We start from the raw sequence: 25,967 nt of genomic DNA, 5'->3' as shown, positions 1-25,967 counted from the left end.
CCCTGCATCATGCAGCATCTTGGGGTGACACAGAGACATGAATTCTGCTTCATGGCATCACTCCACTGTTTTTCCAGGGAAAGATTCATGCCTGCACAAGCATTCTCCTGGGATCACTCAGCCTCACCGCTTGGTCACAGGGCTTTTTTGTTTTATTTTAGGTTTGGTTTTATGCTATCCAGATGTCCATGATACATGTTGAGCATCAAGCTGGAAAGATCACTTATAAGCAACTTAAGCTGGTATCCCTGCAAGTTGAATGTCAGCCAGATTTCAATCTGCTTTTTAATACCCTGATAAGCCAAGAGTTTAAGTCATCTCTGCCTCATCATGATCTCTTAACTGTGGCCATCAGCAGATAGGATACACATTTAGGGTAAGATTTTCTAAATTGCTTAATCATTGCTGATTTTAAATGTAATAGACTTGCCTGGATTGTGCATTTGGCTTTTCTTCAAATTTCATTCAGTTTCCTGTGCAAAAATGGGAACAGTCTGAATGTTTTTGCCAGAGAGATGCTTTGTTGATTCTGAGGTCCACATCTGTTTGTGGAACAGTGACAAGAGGATCTCATCTACTACTGAAGGGTTGGACTTGATGATCTCAGAGGACCTTTCCAACCTGTGATAATCAAACTGACTAACTGGGAACCCTTCTGAGAGGGTTGTCTTCAGCAGCCTCCTTCCAGGTGTGTATCTCCAGCTGGCATGGAATGGATATGTTTAATAGTGAGAATTCAATAGGGAGAGCAGCACAGAGCTATAAAAATGGAAATCAGCTCCTGCTCTATATTAACCTGTCAAAAATTCTCTCCACGGCCAACGATCAAGTTGACACTAAGCTAATTACAGAAAGACCTCTAAATACAAAAAATTGTTACCTGCCTGTATTTCCAGCACTACATGTCTGACCATCCCTGAAGACCTAAAGCAGTATTGCTCATTTCCCTCCCTGCACACATACCACAGGCCATATTTGGAGATAAAATCTGCAGAATTGCCTGTTACTCTTGTAGATCCTGTGGCTGTACACACAAACAGCCCATTTGGCATGCAGGCCCTCAGCTCTTGCACAAAAAAATGCATGTTCTAGCCAACACTGCCTGCAAACTCAACCTCAAGGAGCAATTACAGTCACATAAACTGTTTCTTACATAAGACTAAATAACAAGCCTCATGGAAAGTGACTCTCCTGGCCCTATTTACGGGAGTTGGAGAGGAAAAAAAGCCCCTTTAGGGCAACCTAATTCAAGCCCCTCTTCTCCAGATGATGCAGGACTGCTGATGGTTTGTACACTGCCTGTCAGACTTTAGTTCTGCTGTGCACTGTCAGACACCCAGAGGAACACAGCCCAGGATAACTGTGCTGATAGTCAAGCTTTTTATCTCTGAAACTCTGCCAGTCACTCCCCTCTCTCCCTGCTCCCTCTTAATTTTCCTGCTCTTCAGCTACCACTGGCACATCCTCCTGCCCTCCAGCTCAGCACAAAGTTCTCTGCAGGAGCTCCCAGGCCAAGTTGCAATTTGGTCCCATCCTATCTGGCAGCTGGATAGGGAAGAGTGACACCTGCCAGTGAACAGGAACCCACCAAAAAGCCTTCCCTGGGCACCATGAGGACAGCCAGGAATGGAGAAAGGACTCCTCAGGTAAGGGAAAGAGGGAAGTGGCAAATGTTCAGCATTACAAAACCCCACTGGACCAATAGCAAAGATGTAATGTCCCTTCTGATGGATCTCCCTGAGCCTACACTGGGATTTCACACCCTGGGTTTTCTGCTGCTGCATGAGCCAATGTGTAAAAAATTCTAAACACAGACCTGCAAGTCAAGGGCTGGAAGGGTGGGGCTGCTTTGCACATGTTTACTTTCAAAAATTAACACAGTTTTAAGTAAGGACCTGGCAACATTTACAGCAAGAGAACTGTTTCATAAAAAGATTGTGTGTACAGTATACTGAGTGCAGCCAGAGAGACATAAGGACTTAATTCCCCCACAGTGCAGGGAGGTGCAATGCCAAACATTCACTTACAGCCACGCAGAAATTGACCTCAGGTATGTGAATAAGTTGCTTAAATAATTGCAGCAGCAGAAAAACAGAGGATTAGTTTCTTTGTCTACTCTCCTGCTAGGACCAGATTAATCACTGATGTAATCCCACTGATTTCACTGCAGTCACACTTGGGATCACTTTGGGATTTTAAAGGCTACATTAATGCAGCAGGATGCTGCTCTCACAGGCTTTCCAAGCATCAGCATTCTGGTGTGGTAGAAATTCATCCTATAACACAGTGCTGAGGATTTTAAAATAATAGAGAAGCAAAGATGCCTGCTGTCACCACTGCTAGCTAATTATAGCAGCACGGACAGACTTCCTTTACAGAATTCCATATGCTGTATACATCTAGCACAAGAAATAAGCCATATTAAGGAGGGAAGGAATATCAAGGCTGCTGCTCCATGCTCTAGCACTGAGCACACACCAGCACAGTTGGCTTCTCAGATATCCATGTCCAGAAGAGCCAGAGTGTGCAGTCCAGGGGGAGGTCAGTACCTTCACACTAGGAATTTCTGTAGGACCACAAGAGCACTCTCTCAGGAGGCAGATTCATTAATCTAAGAGATCTCAGGCCTAGAAATGAAGCAATGAAAAAAATTAAAAAGCAATGAAGCAGGCAAGCAATAGTGGGATCTCTCCTCTCAGGAAGCCACAGTGGACTGAAAGCCCTCAAATGAGCAGTAATTAATAACAAGATTCTAGTTTGAATCCATCTTTCACTATGTTTCATTACAAGGAAGGGATGGAGGTGAGCTGGGTAAAAATTACTCTCTTACTCTAAAATAGCTAAGGGATGCCCCTCATCTCATTCCACAGGTGAAATTGGGACAGAGGTGGCTTCTTAAGGAGCTGGATGAAATTCAGAAGCAGAGAACAGTGCTTCTCTGGACACCCCTGGCAGCAGGATCACATAGCCACAGCCCCCAGGCTGAATACACGGCACCATTACATTTATTTGCCATTTGTCTTATTGATGGCAGGTGCCATCCAGCATATGCTTTGCAGAAATTTTCTTAGCAAGTGTTTTAAAGTTCCCCCGGAGATTTCAAATTGATGTAGGAAGATCCAAGCTGTCTCTAGTCCTTTTTATCACACTGACTGGGCTGCAAAAAGCAAGATGTCAAAGGTTTGTCAGCTAAGTGACTCAGTAGGCTGTGCAAACAGACATAGGATGGCTCAGAGGAAAAACTCCACTGGATACAAAAGTTTTCAGATTTACACCACTGTAGGTCCCACTGGACCCGAGCTTTGCTTAGGGTTTATCAGTGACCTTATTTTCTTTTATGTTTATTGGATACAGATGGTGTCCTCAGACAGACACAGGCCCTTTAACATATACATGTGTTGTATAATTGCCATAGTAGCTTTGCCACAACTCCTGGCTTGTTTTAGCAGACCAGCTCCCAAAAGGCCAATGGCTTGAGACATCAGGAAACAGCTCAGTTTTTTAAGTCTGAAGGATTCAAATCCTAAAGTTTGCATTAACCTGGAGTCATATTTCTTTCCAGTAAGAAGTGTGGAGTGAAAAATCAGGATAGTTGTTCTTTTTTGGAGCTCAAAATTGTTGGAAAGAAACAGATGAATTCCCCTTGGATTTAGATTCTATTAGGCTCTGGTTCCATTTGTTTCAGAGGAGGGACCTAGATTTGGGATTGAACTTCCTCAAAGTTAACTCCCAAAGCTGGGTACTGGATGTAGGTCACTTTCTGGCTTGTTCTGACACTCAGCTGAGCTAGAAATACTGCTCAGCGTTCTCTAAAAAGTGGCAGGCACACAAATAATTTCTGTTCTATCCAGGTCATTGCCTCTGAAGGCAGTGCCACAAGGTGTAATTGTAACATCAGTGCACATTTGCAATGTGTGAGCCAGGAAAACTGCCATTTCCAAGTTTTGCTTTGCAGGAGGGAGTTCTCAGAACCAGTCTTTCCACAGACAAATCCCTGTCTTAAGCATCACAAATACTGCCCAACTAGAAAAGGCTTACTGGAGCTCACACTTTCTGACACACCAGAGAGGTTTGACATTTGCAGTGTCTTTGGTGTTAAGCACAACCAAAATACCACTTTTTACTATTCATGTAAAAAAAAATGAAGACAAAATTTAATTAAAATAATCACTATGAAGTTTTCACCTTGGCCATGGACTAAGCTGCTGATGCTCCATGTTTGTCTGAGAAGGTGACTTCACAGGCAGTCTAACAGTTTTCCAATTTTGCTTTCTTTTAAAAAGAAGGATTAGCTGAGAAAAAAAAAAAAAAAACAAAACAGACATAACTTAAGAGTCTGGGCATGCAAGTTCATGTATTTAGAACAAGCACTGGCAAAAGTAAAGCCTGCTATCTTGGTATTTATCAAGTGAGCACAAAAGAAGCTATGCTAAATGCAAAGGGATCTTTTCAGACAATTGATGTTGGCTGTACTCACCTGCCTCTAATGCATTTCCATGTTTATACTAACATATAAACCTGCCTGGTAAAAAGCAAGCTGAGGGAGGGAGCAGCAGTGCACTCCCACACTCCCAAATCCTCAGCAGTGCTCATTCTCCATCTCCTGGCCACAGGGCAAAGCGCACTGCAGCTCTGCTCGGAGCCAAGGCAGCTCCCGTTCACTCCTGCACCCATTCTCACCATCATTACAGGGCACTGGGCAGTGTTCCTGAAGGGTCAGTGGGAAAAGGAATGGCCCGAGGGGTTTTTTCTGACTTTGCTACCATATTCCTGCGGTGGGTGCAGGGTCTGTGGCCTGATCTCTCTGCAGTGCCTCTGGGTTTGGATTTTCCTCCTGTCAGTGCTGTTTTTCAGATCAAGGCAGGCAGTTCTTTTACCCTTGTTCTCCTGTGCTGGTCTACACTGGCAAATACAAAACACAAACCAAAAACTCCAATCTGTTAGCTTCAGCCTAGCCATGTTTGATGTGCCACTGAGCAAGGAACAGGCCAGGGAGGTGTAAAGTGTGTACAAGGTGTCTCTGGCCTCAGCAGGGGCAATGGCAGGAGAAGGTGTCGAACCCCACACAGGCACTGTCATTGGTATCATCAGCAGAGAGATGGTACAAACGTTTGCCTTATAAAAGTCATTATAAAAGCAGCAACACTTTGTGCTTTTATGTTAATGTGTTCTGAGTGCCACCAAGGATCCCACTGACCCTTGAGCTGTGCTCTTGGAAAAAAAAGACATGCTGTGGAGAAGGCAGGAGGAGGGCAGACAGATGGTGGAGGCTTCAAGGCATGGTGTCTTGGAAGGAGTTACTCTGAACCCTCAAATCTCCCTTACAGTGTACTAGGTTATCCAAAACTCACCCCAAGAACACTCAAAGGCTTAAAAAAAAAAAAAAAAGCAAAACAAAACGAGAAGGTCCTGGCACGCATCCTGCATCCTTTCACGGGGGTTCCAATGGCCTTTTTCCCTGCGCAGAGAAATCGGGAAGCCATCCCAAATATTTATCATCTTCCACGCCACAAAGGCGAAGCAGAACCACCCAGGACGTGCAGCAGAGGCAGCGCGGGCCCTCACCGCCCCGTCCCGCCTCGGGCAGCTCTGAGGCACCGGCCGGAGCCCTGCCCCGGAGCCCCCGGCCGCACCGCACCGCACCGCACCGCACCGCACCGCACCGCACCGAGGCTCGGGGAGCTCCCGGTCCCTCCCGGGACTCGCAGTCGGTGTCGCCCCGCGGGCAGGGGGGCGGGCAGCGAACTACGGCTCCCAGCATGCCCCGGCGGCTGTCACCGGGCTGCGAGCCGCTTGGGCGGGGCGGCCCCGGGGGAGCGGGGTCGAGCAGAACCGCTGCAGCATCCGCCGGGCGGCCCCAGCCTGGCTTCTCGGCCGCTTCCCCGGGGGTAAGGGCGGGCGCCTGGGAGGGAGCGGAATCCGGGGGGGCCGGGGCAGCGGAGCCGCCTCAGCGCGGTGCGCGGCCACCTCAGCGCGGAGCCGCCTCAGAGCGGAGCCGCCTCAGAACCGTGCGCGGTCACCTCAGGGCCTGGGCGGGACCGTGGCCCCCCCGGGGGTCGTGGCGGCCGGCGGGACGGAGGGGTCCGTGGATGTCGGCTGCCGATCAGGGCCCTGAGGGGGGCGGCTGCCGGCGGAGCCCCGGGGGCGGGAGGCCGGGAGCAGCGTTGTGCGGAGGTGCCTGCACCGGGGACGGGGACGGGGGGGGCTGCGGCCGGGCTGGAGCCTGCCTGGAGCCCTCCTGTGCTGCCGGATTGCGGGTGTGGGGTGGGAGAGGAGCCGCTGGATGCGGGGGTTGTGCCCACCTGAGCTCCCCGGTTTTCTCCTCTCTCCTCAGGCCGCTGGAGTCGGTTTGCTGCTCAGAACCCAGAATGCGTGAGGGAAGGAAGCGACCACAGCCCTTGGATAAGGACAGTCGCTTTCTAGAGGGTTGTCTGAATTTTGTTCTCTGCCAGGTACGTGCCTGTTTTGGTTATTTTGGGGTTTTTTTCCCTTCTTTTCTTCCTTGGGCTAAGCTGGGAATCGGTCTGCTCAAAGTGGCCGGTTTTTCTTCTGCCCCGTTTAGCCACTTCTGCTTGTGTGTGCTCCATTTTTATTCCTTTTCTCCTGGCTGCCCTGGAGGGTGTAAACACACATCCTGTTCTCAAACAGGTACTACAGGTAAGGCCGTACTTGCTCAGGGGGAAGCTGAGCACTGAAACATTGGCAGTGATTCCTGCTGGAAGTCCTGGAGGATGTGCAGTTTGCTGGATGTAACTCAGAACTGAAGCACAAATGTCTTTTTTCTTTTTTTCTTTTTTTTTTTTCTCTCCTGTGTTTCTGTGATATTTGCAGTCTTCCTCAACTGAGAAAGCATCATGAAAACAAGGGCCAAACTTAAACCTAGAGAAAATGGTACAGCTGCATTGGAAGCACTACATGTGTTTGTTGAGATTTCCCTGCAGACACTCAGCTCCAGAATTTACTTTCTGCATGTAACAAGTTCTAATTTCTACCTTGCTTAAGAACAAGTGAGCTCTGGCTCACCTTCATGGAGGTCACTTGAGCTTGGCTTTACTATTCAACCTTCTCTGGTTTTGGCTAAGAGCCTCATTACATCCTCTGCATTTCTCAGTTGCTATAGAAGGAGTTTATTTGGCTCAAGTGGGATAGTGGTCTTATTCCTCCTCTGTTTAACATCTCCTTGGTTTCCTAAAGCCAATTGCTATGAAGGACAATGCAGTTGTTTATCCATACTTGATGACCTGTTGAATTTTTCATCCCTGGTTTCAGGATACAGATCAGTGCATTGTCAAGGGACATGGTTCCTGTAAATAACCCACACTATTATGGTTGGAATGATGTTGTGTATCATGTTGATAATAGAAATCAGAAAGATAAATCTTCAATAAGCTTGGCAGAGCTAGAGAAGTTCTTGTCCTGCTCCAAGCTTTGCTTTCTGCTTTGAGTTACAGGCATCTGGAGCAGCTACTGGGCAGACCATGGTTCCTCTCAGTGAGCTCTTCCTTCAGGCAGCCAAGTAACAGGGCAGTAGATTGTGTGCCTGTTGACTCACACTGTAACCCCAGCTCTATCACTGATGTCTCTTCAGTACTTTATGCCCGTTTTCCATGCTAATCTTGGCTGTTCCTCTGGTGGAAGGACAGGAGCTGACGTAGAACAATCAAGCATGCCTGCTGCGTATGCAGTGAACAGTTACCTAGTTGTCATTTAGCAGGGCTGCCACTTGTACTGTTTTCTTGAATCATTTCTTTTTTTTTTAGGCTTCAAAAAGATAAATATGTTTCCCTGCCCTTTCTCTTTGCATGGTGTACCTCTCTGAGTCACTGACATGAGAAGAATCTTCATAATTGTATGATATTTGGGCTGGCTTAATTCTCTGCTTATTATGATATTGCTGTGTACATTCACATGTTTTGACATTTACTTAAAGTCCTTGTTTGGAGCTCTGTGACTGAAATCCTCGTGCCAAATTAGCATTTTAAAAATCTGTTCTTTTCCTGCTTTGGTCTGCAATGGCTGCTGATCCACTGCTAGGGTTGTTTGGAGGAGTTGGGAATCCATGTGTGCAGTCTTTGCTACTACAACTTTGACAAATGAAGTTGCAATAGCTGTAGAAGTACTTCAGGTATGGTGGCTGCAGTTGTCTCCTGTTTTTACTTGGAAAGGGCTATGTTCATGGTTTTCTAAGCTACCTTGATCAACAAGTGTGTGGCTACATGTGGGTTGTTCTGTGGCAATTACCTCTTAAAAAAGCTCAGCTCTTGCCCTGCATTCCTGTAGCATTGGTGCTGGTTGCTTGCAGAGACAGGTCTGGGCTGCCTGTACTTTGCTGAAGTTGTCTTTATCCAACTTGATAATTAAGCTCTCCTAGGTCATGTTGCCCCTGCCTGCCTGTTCCCATCAGATCTGTTTGTCTTGCTCATCATCTTTGATACAGAACTGCTCCTGGGCTCTGGCAGAATTCAGGGTCATGCTGAATGTGACTGTACCACTTGGACAGTACTGATCATGCCCTTTCATTTTTGAGTTGCTGGGATCCAGGAATAGAATGCAAAGTCCTGTGAGCAGAGTGTTGGAATCCTAGTTGTTTTCTTTTTTCAAGAATTCTGATTCGTGGGTTATCAAGGGCATTTATGGGTGCTGTGTGCTCAGAGGGAAACCATTGCAGCTTTCAGTACATTCTCACTAGAAGCTCTGATTGGAGAGAGGTAATTGGATTCTTTTCTCTCCTTAAGCAAAAAGTGAGAAAGTGAAGTGTCTTGTGTCTTGGGAGACTTGCTGAATTTAAATGTTTCTGCTTTTCTCTGTAATGAGAGCTGCAGTGGTGTTTGAAATCTCCCATAATGTGGAACAGTTCTAGCATTTAGGCTGGCCATGTGTGGAAAATGGCATCAGTGAGGGTACAGGTGTGCTAGCAGGACAGTCATGGCTTGATCTGAGCCTTCAGTTCACAGTCCTTGATGTGACCTCAAGGGATGCATGCTGGATCATGGATTGATACCATTTTCCCCCCTTCTGTGACTGGTGTGGGCCAGGATGCAGAGAACAGAACTTGGAGGAAGGAAGGATATGTGAGCTTTGTTCCTGGCTCTGCCACCAATCCCATGTATAACTGTGGGTCCATTTCCCATCTGTAAGTGTTCTTGAGTTCTTTAAAATATTCAAGCTATCCAGAGCTGGAATATAACATCTATGCTTATAAAATGTACAAACTTGTAAGTGAACTGGCTATGTCCTGACCCTTTGCTAAGCACCAGGGAGGAAAGCAACAGCTAACCACTCAATTCATTCTGCTCCTACGCAGCTGATGTCTCTCCAGCCAAAGGCATGTCAGGATAGATTAGACTTAAACCTTTTGATCTGCTTTCAGAGCACAGAAAGGGCAAGTTTCAGGCTGAAAACTGACAGAAGTGCAATGTTGACCCTTCTGAAAGCCTGAAGGGGAATCTGAAAGTTGGTAGGATGAGCTATCAAGGCTTACCAGGGATTCAGCAGGTTTTATGCTCCAGCCTGCTCTATGCAAGAGTCTAAAGTAGCTACTTTTCATTTTGAAAATTTTGAGAAAGTTGTGTTCCTGACTCGAGCAGTCCTGTGGTATCACCACTTCCAAGCCTAGCAGCCTCTAAATACCTATGAACAGCCATGGCACAGAACCACAGCACTGTGTTTTCTCCAACCTGTTACTCAACCACATGTCTACCAGCAGGGCTTCAGTATTAATTCCTCTTGATTTTTTTACTTCTGCAGTAATGTTAGTCTTCTGATCTTGAATTATTTGTGGGGGAACATACAGCCCTTCTGGACAGACAGTGCAATTTTTAAAATAGATTGGAGGATTATAAACTTTTAAGTGATTTAACCCACATTCTCATGGTAACTGAAACTCTTCTATTGAGGAAAAAGTGGATTCTCATCAGCCCCAGATACTGAGGCTTGAATTTCAAAGCTTGAGGCAGCAATCTGCAAACTGTCGGGTCCAATTAAAGCAAATGGCTGGAGCTGTTTTTCTCCCTCCTGGAGAGAACACAGTTCATCAAAAGCCAGAAGGAAATTTCATCGGGCTCATGAGCAATTATCTCATGGGATGTAATAAGACACATCCACTAGATGCTCAGTGTGAACTTTCACTCATAATCACTCTGAATTCTCCAGTGGGCAGAGGAGCACTGATCTCACCCATTTTTTCTGAGGTTTTTGCATTCAGTAGAAGCTGGTGGAGAAAACTTTTTCTTTTATAGGGTCTGTCTGATGCTGACTTGTAAATCTGAATTTTGACCTCGCAAAAGTTGTTTCACTTTTCTTTGTGTTGAGTTTTAACCACACAGCTGCCTGCTCACTTCCACCCCAGTGGGACAGGGAAGAGAAGGGTAAAATTGAGACAGCAAGGCTTGATCAGGCATAGTTGTTCTTTGGGAAGACACACACCATCCTGCCTTGCTATTTCATTTCCCCAGCTTTTATTGCTGAGAATGATGTCATATGGGATATCCCTTTGCTAAGCTGTACATGGTGGTATACCACAAGCTGGAAGCCTGTGATAGCTGTTTATTTTTGGCTTACTGGTGGTGTTTTTTGAAGGTTGTATTTGCATTTGTGTGGTTTAAAGCAAATATTGACCTACTGTGCAATCCAGTTTGTTTCATGGGTCTATTCCATTAGTTAGCACTGGGCTGATTCTTTAAAAATACTGAGCTGTATCTTTGCTCCTGGTAGGTTGTGTGGCTGATCCTGTCACTTTCTGTTTAATTCATTTTTTCACTGACAACAGTGACGTTTGGTCCATGGACCTTGGTGACAAAACCAGTTTGGATTTAAGCTATGTAGATCAGTGTTGAGTAAAGTGAGAACAAAATTCAAGGCCACCTCAGTTCTGATTTGACAGCTCTAGAAAACTACAAGCTACAAGAAGACTTAGCAGAGCCTACCTTTGGCTGTATTTCTCACAAAAGCTGGCACAGTTGGCTTCTGTGTCCATTGAAGATGTTAGGCATTGCCCTACTCACACAGAATGAATCTGAAAATGCAAAAAATTTCTGTTATGGAATATTAACAAATTTGCTGGTGCTGCTTTTGCCTGCATTCATTAAAAGGTGACAAAAAAGAGAACAAAACAGCACAATAATCACTGCGAGTATGGCTCCTACAACCTGAAAAGGAAGGAAATGTTCCCTTCTCACCATAACCAATTAGTGCTAGAATACAATCTGTGTAAATGGAATGTAAAATCCTGTTTAGACAAAACAGATCAATGGGCTGGCATTTGTAAAGGACAAGTGTTGACTATGGAGATAAAATGCACTCAGTGGCAGCAGCTTTAAGCGCCTGGGCAGTTATTTTTAGCATTTCCTCACTGATGTCCCAGTATTCCAAGATGTGTGCTTGCTCTTACACAGGGAGGCTGAAATTACAAGATATTAATCCCCGAGGAAAGGCATATTAATCACCTGCTTTATTCTGTTTATGTAATAGATTTAAATATACTTTGAGAGCAGGTGAGGTACTGGGCATGGAAATGGTTTCACTCCTTGCAGGCTTTTCCCTGATGGATTGATTGGTTGATACAGAGGCAGCTGCCCCATTTCTAATTTATTTTAGCTGAGAGTAGCTTGTTGGTAAGAATGGCTTCATTTGTATGCTATTGATCTTTAACGTCATCTGCACTTTTCTCCTCCTCTGTGCCAGTGATGCCATTTTGCAAAATGTAGACTAAACAGAAATCCTGACTGCACAGGGAAAAGTAAAGCAAAACATCACTGGAAATCTTGTGGCTTTGCACTGAAATACTGAATTATTCACTTCAGCCAAATCTGCAGTTTTGGTGGGCTGAGGGGGGAAGTTTAGTGGGTTTAGACTAATTTTTAGTGGTTAAGTTTGTCACAGAGTGGCTGAGATGGTGCTGGGAACTAAGAGCTGTGCTCAGGCTCTGTGGGTATGCAGTGCAGCTGGGGGTAGTGAGAGGTGAGGGCTCCCACCCTCACCTGGGGGCCAGGAGGAGGCAAAAGCTGTAAAGTGCTCTTGACAGGGTGGTAAATAAAAAAGGATTACTTACTGTGCTCTGGTGCTTTTTCTGGTCTGCTTTCATTTAATAGTGAATATATTTGTGGGAATTGTGTATGTCTTCAGAAGAAGTTACACTGCATCCTGTTAGAGCACATGTTTGTCTCTGTTGTCCTAGAGTCTCTTACTCTTTGCTGAAAAGAAAGAAAAGTGAAGGGTAAGTCTGAATTTGAGCTTATTGACATGAAATAGTAATTAACTTATCAGCTTTGAGCCTTGGTCAGAGGTATTTGATCCTAGTTGTTGTCTATTATTAAAGAATAGAAGTATTTCTGGCTTGCAGGTTGGAAAGCTGGGGTAGGGAACAGTACTTTATTGTGTAGATAAACATCAGCCAGGCATTTAGCTTTTCAACTTGTGCTGGTTTCACAGAAAATCCTGCTTCTGTTGGTAAAGGGGGAAAACCCTGTTAAGCCATATTTCTGTGGGGGGAATGCCCACAGGAACAGTGTAGAAAGCAGTACTGCTAAAACCCAGTTGCATTACCCCAGCAGTTCTTAACCCAGTCATGAGCTGCCATAATTTAGACATTACACCTACCTTGTTAGGATCTCTTTATGTTCCCAGTGTGAGGATCTACAAAAGCAGATCTTGAAGTTTCACAGTAGTGGTAGTTGATCAATCTCATTGTTTAATATGACTTTTTTTTTAATGGTACTATGTCCCTGAAGTTCCCTTGGAAGCAAGCAGTTAGAATGTGGTTTATGTGTGCATGGTGAGGGCTTAAAATAAGATACTTGGAGTGACTAAGAACCATTTTGGCAGCTTATTAATACAGCATGGTTGAAGAAACTGCTCCTGACTGAGTCAGGCGCCTCTCTGCTGCGTGTCTTAGTTAGAAACAGATGCTTTTGACTCCTGATTTTGACTGCAAACCTTTGCTCTTGTGTAGAACCCCCCTGCAATCAGTCAGGAGGCTGGCAGGACCAGCACCAGTGGTCTTCTTGAGCTGTGTCCTGCAGAATGAGTGAGGTTGTTCTGATCACTTGCTTGTGCTGCAGTGATGTTACTGGGGTTTTCAGCTGTTGCAGGCAGTGTTGGTGACATGCTCTGTTCCAGCCTGTCTTTGCTGATGTCTGTAAACATTTTATGAGGCTTGTCCAGCCTGCCTTGGGATCAGGGTAGGATAAAGCAAGTGACGTTTGTCTTGTCGGAGCTCATTGGCTTGTGGCTGCTTTGCTGATGTCAAGTGAATAGTGTCTTTATGCTCAGAGCACTGGCTCTGCTTGGTGTGTTCACCTCTTCCCAAGAGAGATGAGCTGGGGATCAAATACCAAAGCACAATTCCACCCATTTGCTAGTAGAATTTAGAGCTGGAGTGTCTCTGGCATACCTTTGTTCTGCTTGTTAAATCCTCATGAGCATGGCTCTAATCAGCAGTTGATCCAAAATTGGTCATTCTCCATCTCCTGTAGATGTTGGCATTCATGTCACCTGGTTACTGCCACTTGAAACCATTGATTGTTATGTTTCTGTTAGCTACACTGTTTTCCTGATCTTCTCAGGGCTTTCTGTTGCTTTTCGATGGAAGAATCTAATCAACATTAATTTTCTTCTTCCCTTACCAACATTGATTTTCTGTGCTGCTCTTGCTTCTTTCACTCTTTCAGAGAGTGAAAGGCTATAGAGGTAGCAGAGAAGGAAGGTAACTCCCAGCCTGCTACAAGTTAATTTAATAATCTCAACCTTGTGTGTCGATCTTCCTGTGCTACTTATTCACTATTTCTGTGAGGGAGGGAGTCTCAGAAGGCAGGCTGAGACTCTTCAGATCCTCTTGTAATTAAAATAAGCCTCTTTACCCATGTCAGAGTTGTGCTGAGGATGCCAAAGCTTAGTTCTGTTACTTACAGCATTTCATACCGTGGTTGTGTGGAAGAATAGCTGCAAAGCTCTGTAGTAGTGTCATGGGGCACCTTGAACACAGTATTTGTTGAAAAAACGAATCCGGAGTTTCAATAATCGTTGATCTGCCTGTTTTTGTCAGGCAGAGAGGACAGAGCGTTTTCTCCTCTTCACAATGTTGGGCATTTTCTGTCCCCGGATGGGAATTTATGGGTGGAATCTTGGCTGCTGTGAGGGCTGCCCAGGGTGAAGATTTGGCGCTCATTTGGCAGTCTGGAGCTCTGTTCCCTTCTCCCTGTTTCGTAGTCCTGGTGCTGTAGCTGTCTGGGGATGATTCATGGCTTTTAAAGTATAAAACCAGTGATGGTCCCTGCAGCCGTTCTCCCGGCGGTCTGTCCCCGGCTGGGGGGGGGGAGCAGAGCCGGAGCCTCCCGGGGGCTGTTGGAGGGAACTCTCGCTCGCTGTCGACCCCGGTGCAGGTGCTGAGGGACCCGGTTTTAGTCCTGGGTGATTACCTGAGCTCTGGGAAGAAAACACATCTGTCAGCTCCGTTCCGGACGGGGGAATGGGGCCGGGCCGGCCTGAGGTGATGAGGAGAGGGAGGCTTTCCCGTGCGCGCGGCGGTTCCTCCTCCCGCCTTTTCCCTCACGGCCAGGGGCTGAGGGGCCAGGGGGCTGCAGCTCCCCCGGGGGAGGTCTCGGTCCTCGGGGCGCCCTCAAAGTCCCGCCTCGGACGGGTCGGGTCTTTCCCAGGGCCTCCTAAATCGAGGCCGGGCCGGGCAGCTGCTGGCCCCGCCCGGGAGCCGCCCCGCACGTCCCGGCTGCGACCGCCCCGCGGACAGCCGCGGAGACAAACCTCGGGTCGGCCCGAGAAAAGAGAGCAGGAACCCTCCTGGGCAGCGGGCTGGAGGGAAGGCAGCGTCCCGCCTGCAGGTACCGCGGGGCGAGGGGCCGGACGCGGCTGAGGGAGCTGCCCGGGGCTGAGGGAGCTGCGGGAGGCCCGGGGCTGCGGCTTGGCTGGGGCCCAGCAAACCTCCGGCCTGGGAGCGGGGCTTCCCCCGCATCCAGCGCACCTGGGCTGGCTCCAAAGGAGCGGGTGGTGTCGGCTTGGAGGGGTTGGTAGCCCGAGAATAGTTCGTATTCCTCTGGAAAACACCCAGGAGCCAGAGGGTGAGAGGCAGAGTCAGGTCCCGGGTGGTGTGGGATGCTGCAGATCTCCAGTTGTCAGAGGTGTAATATCCACAATAACAACAGGCTGTGCTTGAGGAGAAGGAAGGGTCAAAAAGAATGAGAACACTGAGAGATGGGGGATGATGTTATTTTCCAAAAGGCTTAACATAGATTATGATTATTTTTTTTTCCTGTGCTTGGGAAGTTAGGAAAGCTGGGCATTTCGGGCTGGCAGAGCTGTGGTGGAAAAGACCTCGTTAATAAAAGTTCTGATGCAGCCATCTCCATATGTGTTCACAAAGAATGTTCAGCAACTAGAGGGATATCATAGTCTGAGATTCTCAAGTTTGTGCAGCATGTTTGGAAAAGTGTGTGATTTGTGTTTGCCATAGCACTTCAGCTTCCTTAGGCTAGGCAAAGCTCTCTGAGGTGAAGTAATTCACCTGGGAAGTCAACTCAAACTGCAAAATATGTGTTAAGGAAAGTAAAAAAGCTGCTTTACATATACACACACACAAAAGAAACAAAATCACCTGCATCTTCCTCTATTTGCCGTCCTGTTCAAATAACTTGATAACCAAGTTACATGCACAGATGTTGCTTACACCACTTTGGTTCTGTTTACTGTGTACCCAGTGCAGCAGCAACCTTTGCCTCTTACATGGATGGTGTGTTGCCTCTAGAGCACCTTCTACCAACAGCACAGTTTGAATATTAGCAGAAAGCTGCAGCTATTATTGCAACTGAAATGTTGTGGACTGAAGGCTCTGAAGTATTTTCTCTTTCTTCCAGTTAAGTATTACAGGGATTTCCTAAGAATGGACTCTCAGATTACACCTGGGCTGTTCTTTCTTATGCCACAGCAGATGAGATCAGAATGTTAAGTCAGGATTCAGGAATATGCTTGTGTATTATAATGGATTATTTGTTCAGAGTTACTTTAAACTCCCATGGGAAACTGATGTTTTCTCTGTGAATCAATTTTGGCATCTGTACCTATCCTTCACTGGAATAATTATGACCCAGACAGCATCAAGGGAGGAGTATTTGCTTCAGTGAGTGAAATACGTCCACTTAAGAAGTAAATAATGCTGATCTCTGTCAAGGTTCAGCCTGTGTAAGCATTGTAATTCATCCCGTAAGGATTCTGAAGGGTTCTTTGCTCTTGTTATGCATCCACCCCTGCAGATCAGGTGGGAATGCAGAATGCATTTGGTGCTTTCTTGTGTGGAAAATGGAGTAGTACATTAAGGAGACAGCCTTCAGCTCAGAGAGCCAGGGATTGCATGAAGGTCATTGCAGCACAGACATCTCCATGAAGCATCACAAATGTGCAGCTGAACAGCAGCTTCCCTGAGCTGTGGGGTGGGTACATGTGCAGCTCCTCTGGGAGCTGTTGGAGACCTGCAGAACCCAGGGAAGCTTGATGTCTGTTGCCACCTGGATCCAGCTTATTTTGGGCTACTGATTAGATTAGAGTTTTGTCCTTGCAACTCAGTAGCTGTGATATTAACTGAGATTGCTGTCTGTGGTGTAACAAGGTGCCTGGTGTTGGTATATTGTGTTGCATCTGTGAGTTGACAAAACAGTGTAGTGGTGTTTCTCCAGGGTTCTTTCTACAAAGTGTCTTCACGTAGCATTTGTTTTTCACTGGCAGTTTGAGGGAGGGATTTCTGTTGCATCCACTGTCAGAAGAGCAGTGGGAAAGAGAAAGTGCACAGAGAAAGTCTGATTTTGTCTGTGTGTAGGTCACACATTTGTAGGACCCAGGCAGTTCTGACCTGAGGCTGGTACTCTGATTGCTCTCTTGAGTGTGTGACACGATGCACAACGTGTCTGCCTGCACTGCTGTTTGCAGGTAGCAAGGGATCATCCTCCTTTATGCTGCAGTGGCTTAAATTTCATGGGTTTGTGGCACAGCCTGGAGTATTGTTTTATGATGAATAGTATTTGAAACTGGCATTGCCTTCCTTCAAATGCCAGGAACTCTGAAGCTGTGATGTTCCATTCATTCCTTCAGAGAGGGAAATAATCCACTGAAATAGCATAAAAATCTTGAGGCTGGGGAGTGGTACTGTGTCCACATCTGGAAAACTCCTGTGGTATTTGTAGTTCCCCTCTCTCAGCGTGCATTTGCATTTCCCACTGTTACTACCTCTCCTCACCTTCTCCCAATTCCCTCAGATGAACCAGGAGGGGTGGCTGCTGTTTTTAAGGAAAAGTCACATAGCTTTCAGCTGTGCTTCTCTTGTATCTTTGTATTTGTTGGATGTTTCCATTTGTTTCCTCTGCAGTGAATTTGTCCTGACACGCTGGCAGAAGCCTTTTAAGAAAGCAGTTCTGCCTCTCAGTTAAAGCAGTAATTTGTCTCTTACTCACCTTTCATCTGGAGTAGAAGGGGATCATACAAATCTCATTAGGCTCTGCAATGCTTTCTATGAAGAATACTCTTTCTTTTTGATAATTTCTGCTTTCAAAAAGACAAACACCAGTGCACCTTAAACTCGGTGATGCTGCATCCACCTCCACAAAGGAAGTGTCACCCAAGGCATCTTTTAGCAGTGATTAGAAGACAAGATGACACGAAGTTCACAAGGACATTTGTTTTTGATGTTGCTCTCATGTGGCAGGTGTTTGGATGTCACAGCAATGCATAGCAGGAAAGGTCTAAAGCTAGAGAGATGCTAAAGCTGAACAGAAATCAGGCTCTTGCTGCCTTCTAGAAGCTTGATTTTGCATCAAACTACTCCTCCATACATTTAAAAGGGTATGTTTAGCTGGAGGAAGGGTTTATTTTTAGGCCTCAGTGGTTTCAGTAACTTTACTGGTAGGAGGTAGTGTGAAGAGCATGTCAGATGGATGGCACAAAGCTGCTCCTGCTGCCATGTCCAACCACACATCCTATTAGCTTGTCAGCTAAACCAGGTTTGTCAGCCTGGTGTCAACTGGCTCTGTGTCATGGCCGTTTGTTAAGATTTGCTCTGCTTTTAGAATCTCTGCTTTTTGGCCCTTGGTGTTCTGTTGGCTTTGGGTTTTTTGTTTTGTTTTGGTTTTTTTTTTCAAATTTTGATTTGGATGTTATGGATAGTTTGAGAGGAAGAGGGAGACCCATGGATGCCCAAAGATAAAAGGATGCTACTGGCCCTAAATATTGAAAGCCTCTTGTTGTGGCTTTTACAATTCATGGGATTTAATTCAAAATTGTGGATGTGCTGCATCTGTGTGGTGTTCACCCCATTTTCCAGCTGTCATGGCAACAGTTGGAAAGGTAATCCCAAGCTTTGACTCATCCCAGCACAAAATCTGCAGTGCTTACTGCAGGTTAGCAATAACCCTTCTGTGTGTCTGCTGTACCTGTCATTGAAGAAGCAGCAAAAGATTGACATTTCTCTGGTGTTGGCACTTCTAAAAAAAAAACCTTGCTTTTACTTTTGGAAACCAGTCAAACATTTCTATCTTGTGAATCTTTAAAACTTCCTGGATCCCAAAATCAAAACCAAAACTAACTTTCTGGGCAAGTGAAACTAAACAGTGCAGTATTATGTGCTAAGAGGTATGTGAAGAGTCTTCCTGAAAAATAGGATGTATGGACTTTTTATTGCTAAAATCATGCTGCTGGTGTTTTTCTGCTCATTTATTTCAATTCTATTTACTGTGCTTTTTTGGTTCTGTTGCCATTGTGTCTCTGGTAGCTGATGCACATATTCCTGAATTTGAAGTCAAGGGGTGATACTGATGTTTTGTGAAGACTTCTTTCCCAGTTTTCTTCCCTCATTCTCAGTGCTCTGAAATAATTCATTTGGATATTATGCAGATGTTTCTGTGCCTGGCTGGTTTGTGTATCCTCCCCATCTGTGCTAAAGCTGTGAGGATCCCTGTTTTAAATCAAGTCCAGATTTATCTTCCCAGCAGGTCAGGCCTCTTGTGTATCCAGGGCATTCTGAGGAAAATGTCATGTGTTGAGTGGCATCACTTAATTGTATTTTGCCTTATTAGGTGTGCTGAACATGCTGCTGACCATGCTGAATGTGTTGCTGATGGTCCTGCCTGTCTCCAAGACCCTTTCCCTGGAAGGATTTTAGGGGTTGCCTCGCAGATCAATGGACCTGGACCCCTATGCCAGCATGCAGGTTGGGATGCGGGTGGTTCGTGGAGTGGACTGGAAGTGGGGCAGCCAGGACAATGGTGAAGGGAACGTTGGGACTGTGGTTGAGATTGGTCGGACAGGCAGCCCAACCACTCCTGACAAGACTGTGGTGGTGCAGTGGGACCAAGGCAACAGAACCAACTACCGCACCGGCTTCCAAGGGGCTTACGACCTCCTCCTGTACGATAACGCACAAATAGGTAAGCAGAGCTACACCCTGGCATGGCTTCTAGGGTGAGAATCCTTTAAACCACGAATAAATATTCGTAATATACATGTGATATTTCATACTGCACACTCCTGTTGTATCACTGCATCATCTTCACTACCCACACAGCACGTGAGTTTTTTCTTTGCCCCCCAGAGAGCACAGTCAGCTCTTGCATTCCTCTGCTTTTGTTCTCCCAGGTGTCCGTCACCCTAACATCATCTGTGACTTCTGCAAGAAGCACGGGATACGGGGGATGAGGTGGAAATGCAAGATGTGTTTTGACTACGACTTGTGCACACAGTGTTACATGAACAACAAGCACGATCTGTCTCACGCCTTCGAGCGCTACGAGACCGCGCACTCCCAACCGTAAGTGGTGCTGCAGGGGAGGTCCAGTTATCTGTGGGATTTATGCCTCACTGTTCCAGAACAGTGGCCCCCAGAATGGGGGTGTGCAGGATGACCCATTGACATACAGGAATAACAGAACTTCACCAGTATGTGTCAGTATGATTGATAAAGCAATAAGTGTACCGATATTGGGGATTAACATTTTTTTGCTGATGGGGTTGCATGATCAAAACAAATTGTGGACCCCTGTTCTGTAGAATAGTGTAAGATGGGACCTGGTGCTTACATGGAGCTGCTTGAAAAAAGACAGCAAAGGAAATTGACAGAATTTTCTGAAAAATTAAATTAAGATGAAAATTTGGACCATGGGTCTGTTCTGGTTCTTCTTTTCTTTCCCTCTAATTAAATAATTTCCTAGGCGTGCTTTGCTGTTCTCAGATAACTCCTCACAGGGAGGCTGATGGGATTCTTGCACTCCCAAATTGTTGGTTTCTTCTCAGCTAGATGTCCACTAGAGCAGCACTTGATGTTGGATTATATTTGCCTCTAAGTTCATTCAGTGGTTAAGGATGTGATTAAATGAACTTTTTTTTTCTGAGTTGATAAAAAGTCCTGACATAGGTCAGAATCTATAACACCATGCTTTTTGTTTAAGTAGCATTTATACTGATTTATACTACTGTGTGTTAGTAGAAGTAATGATCTTCCTAACACCAAGCAACTAATAAAAAAATGAAAAGAAAAAGGAGGTGTGTGTGTGAGTGACATCAGGGGCACAGCATGAGCCTGTCAGAGGTGGCAGTGGTTTCTGGGAGCCTCAATAAAGTGAAAAGGAAAAAGCAGCAGTAGTTGTAATTGGATAATATGTGTGGCAGGCATGGAATGTAGCTGTGCTGAGGGATGGAGACAAATTAGAAATGCTCAATGAAGAAGCTTCCAGTTGTGGAAGCTGCCATTTTAAAGATGAATGAAAGGTACATACTGTAATTCTTAGAAGTCACTTTGCTTTTGGAGAAAACAGTCAGAAATGCTCTTTGATTCAGTCATTTGACTGAGTCAGATGGTAGAGCACTGTACTACACTGTACTCTTAACTGCAGTGCATACGAGTTTTATCCAAGAGCTTTCATGCAGGGAGCTGGCAAACTGGAAGAATTTTACTTGGAAATGTCTTGCAGTGCAGAAGCAAGAAAAAATAGGAATACCTTTGCTTTAATGCAGATGAAATTCTGTCATTTGTTGGTCTAGTGTCCACTAGATTGCTCTGCATTAAGAATTGAATGTTCTGGTTGAAAAAAAGAAATAAAACAGTGAAACAAGGGGCATCTGGAGGTTGCTCACCTTTGAACAATGCAACAGAGAGGATTTCTTTGGAATAAGTGAGGTCTGAGCTGTGAGTACACATTGCCTCAGGCAATGCAGCATCCTTTTCAGAGTACAAAATTTGCGTACTTATGACTCACTGGGGCTATTGCTTAGGTCCCTGATCTCAATTTTTCTGCTTAGTAAAATAGACAAAACCTTTGGCAGTTTCCCAAGGACCAAAGAATAATAATAAAAAGCTCTCTTTAAAAAGACATGGTAACTGCTGTGTGGATTTGGGTTTTCTTCAGGTTTTGTTGATCCCCACTGTTGTTTGAATGGCTGAGAAACACAGGATGAGTCTCTTCTAGAGATCAAGAGTCTCACCTCCTTTCTCTGGCAGGGAATGACTATTTTTTGGCTCTTTACCACGAGCCTCAAGGACAGTCATGTGTTGCTTTCAAGACCCAAGCAAAGCCCACTGGGGTGGTAATTAGTCAGAAAGCTTGTAAGGGAGAAGATGTAGAGACAGCTCAGCAAATTTGACAGCATCTCATTATCTTGGTTTTGCATAATGAAGAGGGAGCTATTTATGTATTTATAAGCTTACATCAGTGCAATCAAATGTAGAACCCTGGGATGGAGCTGTCAGATCAACTGTCTCTTGAACTGAAGATCAAGAGCTGGGAGTTTCCAGCCCCTCCCTGGTCTCCATTTTTAGTCTGTTGTGCAGAGCATCTCCATGCATCCATCTTCCAACTGCTGCCATCACTGATCCTCTGGCAGAGGAAGCTGAGGCCTCTTCTGGGACAGTTCCAGAGGTGACAAGTGTGGTGTCTTGGTGCACCAAAAGGCCACCACCTGCACTGCTGCTCCCAGGCCCACCACATGGCACCTGTGCAGCTCAAACTGGGCAAGGCCAACACGTATCTGTTTGTATCAGCTCACTAATCCTGGGATTTAGGAGGTCTTAAGCCCAGACAGTGACTGCAGAGGGTTCACAATCAGTTTTCTAAAGAGGCTTTGATGACACCTTTTTTCTGAAGGCTATTTCAGGTCTCAGTGACCTGAGTTTGAGCCTCTGGTGGCAGGAAGCAGTGGTGATTTTGTTTTGCCATTTGAAGTGATCTCTTCCCAAGTGATGTCTTGCTGGTATTTTTTAATTGGGCTTGTTTGGTTTGAATTTTATGGCTGCTTTGGGAGAGGCTCTCATCCTTAGTTTAAAAGGAGGGACAGCTTATTTTTGCTGAAGAACTTTTTTCTCAGCTGTGTGTCTGTTTGCTGGATAAACACTAAGAAAACAGGAAGATAAATCCATGTCTGTGAGCAGGTTTGCAAAACAAAACTCCTCAAGTTTATCTGAGGGCTGAAATACTGAGGCAAGCTCTGGTGAGTTCTGCAAATAATCAAGCCTGAGGTAATCTTCCTCTCATAGAAAATATTGGTATTCTCATATTCAAGTGCCAAAGTGCCATTTTGCATGCATCACCTTCTTGGAGATGATGCCAAGTTGATTTCCAGTCAAAAACGTGGTGCATTTTACCCAGGCTATTTTCTAGACTTTACTCACCAAGAAATCCCAATCTTACCACTTTTTCCTAAGTCCTATTCTTGAGAACAATGGAGTTGGAGGAGCCAGCAAACTACACAGGGAAATGCTCTGTGCAATCAAGCAGAAGAAATACAAATATTTTCTCACGCTGTATTTGACACTGTAGTCAGAACAGAGTTTGCAGTTATTTTCAGCCATAATTCCAAACCCAGCTCTGTCTAGTCTAGTGAACAGTTGGACTTCTAAATCAGATACATTACAGGAACAAGTGCATGCTGTCATTTAGGTATGCATGTGCAATGCAGACCCATTCAAGGCAGCTTTAATAATCCAGCTTTCCATCTGTGCTGCTTGTATTGTGAGTCTGAACCAATACAGCAGCTGAGTGACAATTGCTGGGTGTTTGATTACCAGGCAATAAAGGGGATGCAGGTTTATTTACTGTGGTAATCTCTTCAGCATGTGTTATTTATGCAGTGTCAGATTAAGCTGCTAGACTGAGAAATTTTGGTGAGTAACATTTTGCATCAGACCTGACTTGTGTGATGGTGTTTGTTTCCTAACTTTAAAAAAAATGCTCATTAAGTGTTAATGAATATATTAATGTGATTAATACATTTTTATGAATTGATTAGGTTTTTTTAAAAAACACCATCATCTACCAGATAAAATATCTGACTTGCCTCCTTAAAAACATATGTACATTGCAAAACATTAGGACATGTTCCCCCAGTAGGGCTTCCCTTTTTTTATTTGGAATATTCCATTTGACTTATGGGGTAGGGATTAAATTTCAGTGACATGTTTTATTTCTATCTTTTTCTGTAATTACATGATCAAAGCTGTGAGAGAAATCCTTCACTAAAGCATCCTCAGCCTGTGTTTTTGAACTAATATTCCTGTTTAAGGGATGATAAGGAGACATTTCCTTTGGCTTGCTCACCAGTACCTCTGTGTTATTCTCAGTGCAACATTCTGCCACTGAAGGCTGTGCTTAGGCATTTCTGAGAACGTGGTTGAGATAACCTGATCTCTGCAGCAGAGCTTTGGGTCTCAGGTGCACACATGCATTGCAGTTCACACTGAGTAGCCTTGGTCTGCAGTCTTTGCCCACTGTGGCTTTCCAAAACTGAGCCTGGTCCCAGCTAGCTTTGGGGGCTCGCAAAAAACCCTCAGTGGTCTGAGTTAAAAGCAGTTGAAGAGCTGGTTTGGTGCAGAGCTGTGCCCTGGTGAGGAAGGAGAGGATTGGCAGTGGAAATTCTTGGTGAAGGCAGTTCCTGAAATAGGTTTCTGTGATCCTGATCCCTTACAAGTGTCCTTGTCTTATTCTGGTTCATGCTTGAGCAATCAGCATCCGCCTGCCATCTGTCAGAATTTCCTTCCTTTATCCTTTCCTGGAAGTGTTTCAGTAAAACCTTTGCTGGGGAGGGCAAGAGAATCTAGAATTTCTTGCATTATTGAGGTCAGTTTTTCCTCTAGTTTCTGTAAGACTTTTCTGTTGGCTTTTCTTGAGGGTAGCCACTATAGGTCTGTATACATCCTGGAAGGAGTGCTGATTTGTACCCAGCAGGAGCTGAGCTTCTGGTTCACAGCTCTGCCTTTCTGAAGAGATTAACACAATATTTATGCCCTGATACCTTGCAGGGTGACCACCCCTTCTACTTTCCAGAATATATATTCACAGGGGGCTGGTTCCCAGCATGCAGAAGAGAGCCATAGCTTCATTCTGCACAGCCCATGCTCCCAAGTGATTGCTGGACTCTGTGGTAATTTAATATAATTGGAATTTGTAGGGCAGAAATGGCTGCAGACTTTGGCTGTCATAATTAAAATTGTTATTAAAGGCAATAATGCAGTGATTAAATTTATCCCTAGGGTATTTTGGCAACATACTAATACCTTTGGTTGTTATCCAGTATTTGGAGCAAAACATGTTGAATTAGATTAAAACCCAAGATGCATTGGCTCGGGACATCTGGTTCTTGCATCATTCCTTGGTGTTGCTGGTCAGCAGTGTAGTTCAAAAGAAGGTCAAAATTTTTGTGAGGCCAGAGAAAAAAGGCAGTTAGGATGCACTGAAGTAGAATGGGAGGTAGAGTTAGATGTCTGGGTTTTTTTTAAAGATAGTCAGCTTTCTGGACTGGTCAGCTTTGTTTTCCTGGTCTCTAGTCACAGCTTTCACTAAAAGTGACATATTGATTCCAGAGCTGGTGGGATGGGAGGTGACTGCTGTTACATGATAACAGGAAAGGGAAATTTTGCTGGGAATATAATGAATGGTGGTTATTTTGCTGTTTAGACATCTTGCTTAAGTTTAGCTTGGTGCTTTATTTGACTTACTGAGAGTCCCAGCATTGAAAACCCCTCCCTTGGGAGAGCAGAGCTGGGAGGAGAGAAAAAAAAAAAAATTATTGCTTTGTCTCAGGGCTTGACATAGACATCTCTGATAAATAGTTGGAAAAACATTCAACAAAATCTGGTGAAAAGAGCATGTGGCAGCCAGGCTGTTTCAGATGCAGCACACAAATCCATGCTGGTTTTTGAAGCCAGTCTATAGTGCATGACATAGTGCAATAAAATGAATGCTGATCAGAGTTTCTTTTCAGCTGAGCTTTTTCCTAGCTGAGCCTTTTCCTAACCCTGTCTCATTATTTTTGTTATCATAACAACTGCCAGCCTTGGTGGGGTTTAAAATAGAGAAAATCTCAACCATTCAAACAACAGTCCTTGTCTTCCTCCTGATGAGCTGCAGCCTGGATAATGAATGCTGAACAATGATAAGAACATGTAAATAATCTCTCCCTCTTCATAAACACATCAGATAGTAAAGCACAGGTGGGAGAGCTGTTAACAAGAAAGGTGAAAGACTCAGGCTTCTGATGGATAAGTAAACAGTAAGTTCAAGCATAAGCTTTTTATCCTTCTGAGTCTCCACCTTCTCTCCCTAGGTATTAGATGGAAAATAAGCACAGTGTTCTGAGGTCAGCCCTACCCACAGGGAGCCTTCCCCTCCCCTTCCCCTGCTGAACAGCTGCTGAACTTGGGTTTGCTCTGTCTGGGCTGGAAGTTGCTAAGAGCAGGTCAGGAGGAGGTGCACAATCACTGGTATGGGTTGTGACACCTTGGCAGCCACCTAGAAAAGTGGGTTGTACCCTGGCTGAGGAAAACAAACAGGTCTGTAGGGACTTTGGAGGCTTAAGAGAAAGCTTTCTGCTAGGGAACAGCACACACAAAAACAGCAGAGAGGAGGCTGCTGGAACATTATGGGAATTGGAAGCTGCTTTAACAGGACATCAGACCCCCTGTTTACTATCACGTAGGTATTGCTTACTCTTCC

General features: G+C 45.1%; 1 protein-coding gene and 1 long non-coding RNA gene across 4 annotated transcripts in view; one reads left to right on the top strand and one right to left on the bottom strand.

Annotated features, from left to right (window-relative positions):
* Nucleotides 1-2,651: 2,651 nt before the first annotated feature.
* LOC139806866 (uncharacterized) lies at nucleotides 2,652-6,382 on the bottom strand. The gene is made up of 3 exons (XR_011730383.1): nucleotides 6,303-6,382; nucleotides 4,186-4,292; nucleotides 2,652-3,157 (listed from the first exon to the last, which is right to left on the bottom strand). It is a non-coding gene; the product is annotated as an uncharacterized lncRNA (long non-coding RNA).
* Nucleotides 6,335-25,967, top strand: part of MIB2 (MIB E3 ubiquitin protein ligase 2) — a 38,196-nt gene continuing 18,563 nt past the window's right edge. The window contains exons 1-3 of one of the 3 annotated variants that reach the window (XM_071767037.1): nucleotides 6,335-6,452; nucleotides 19,065-19,415; nucleotides 19,624-19,795. In XM_071767037.1, the coding sequence (XP_071623138.1) occupies nucleotides 19,169-19,415; nucleotides 19,624-19,795 (419 nt within the window). In that variant the 5' untranslated portion in view covers nucleotides 6,335-6,452; nucleotides 19,065-19,168. Of the gene's footprint in view, nucleotides 6,453-14,696; nucleotides 14,832-19,064; nucleotides 19,416-19,623; nucleotides 19,796-25,724; nucleotides 25,947-25,967 lie in introns of those variants that run through there. The other 2 variants (XM_071767038.1, XM_071767039.1) reach the window with 2 other exon arrangements.

Source organism: Heliangelus exortis, chromosome 23 (genome assembly GCF_036169615.1).
Source record: "Heliangelus exortis chromosome 23, bHelExo1.hap1, whole genome shotgun sequence".
NCBI classification, from domain to species: domain Eukaryota; kingdom Metazoa; phylum Chordata; class Aves; order Apodiformes; family Trochilidae; genus Heliangelus; species Heliangelus exortis.
This window is presented reverse-complemented; position numbering and strand designations above follow the sequence as displayed.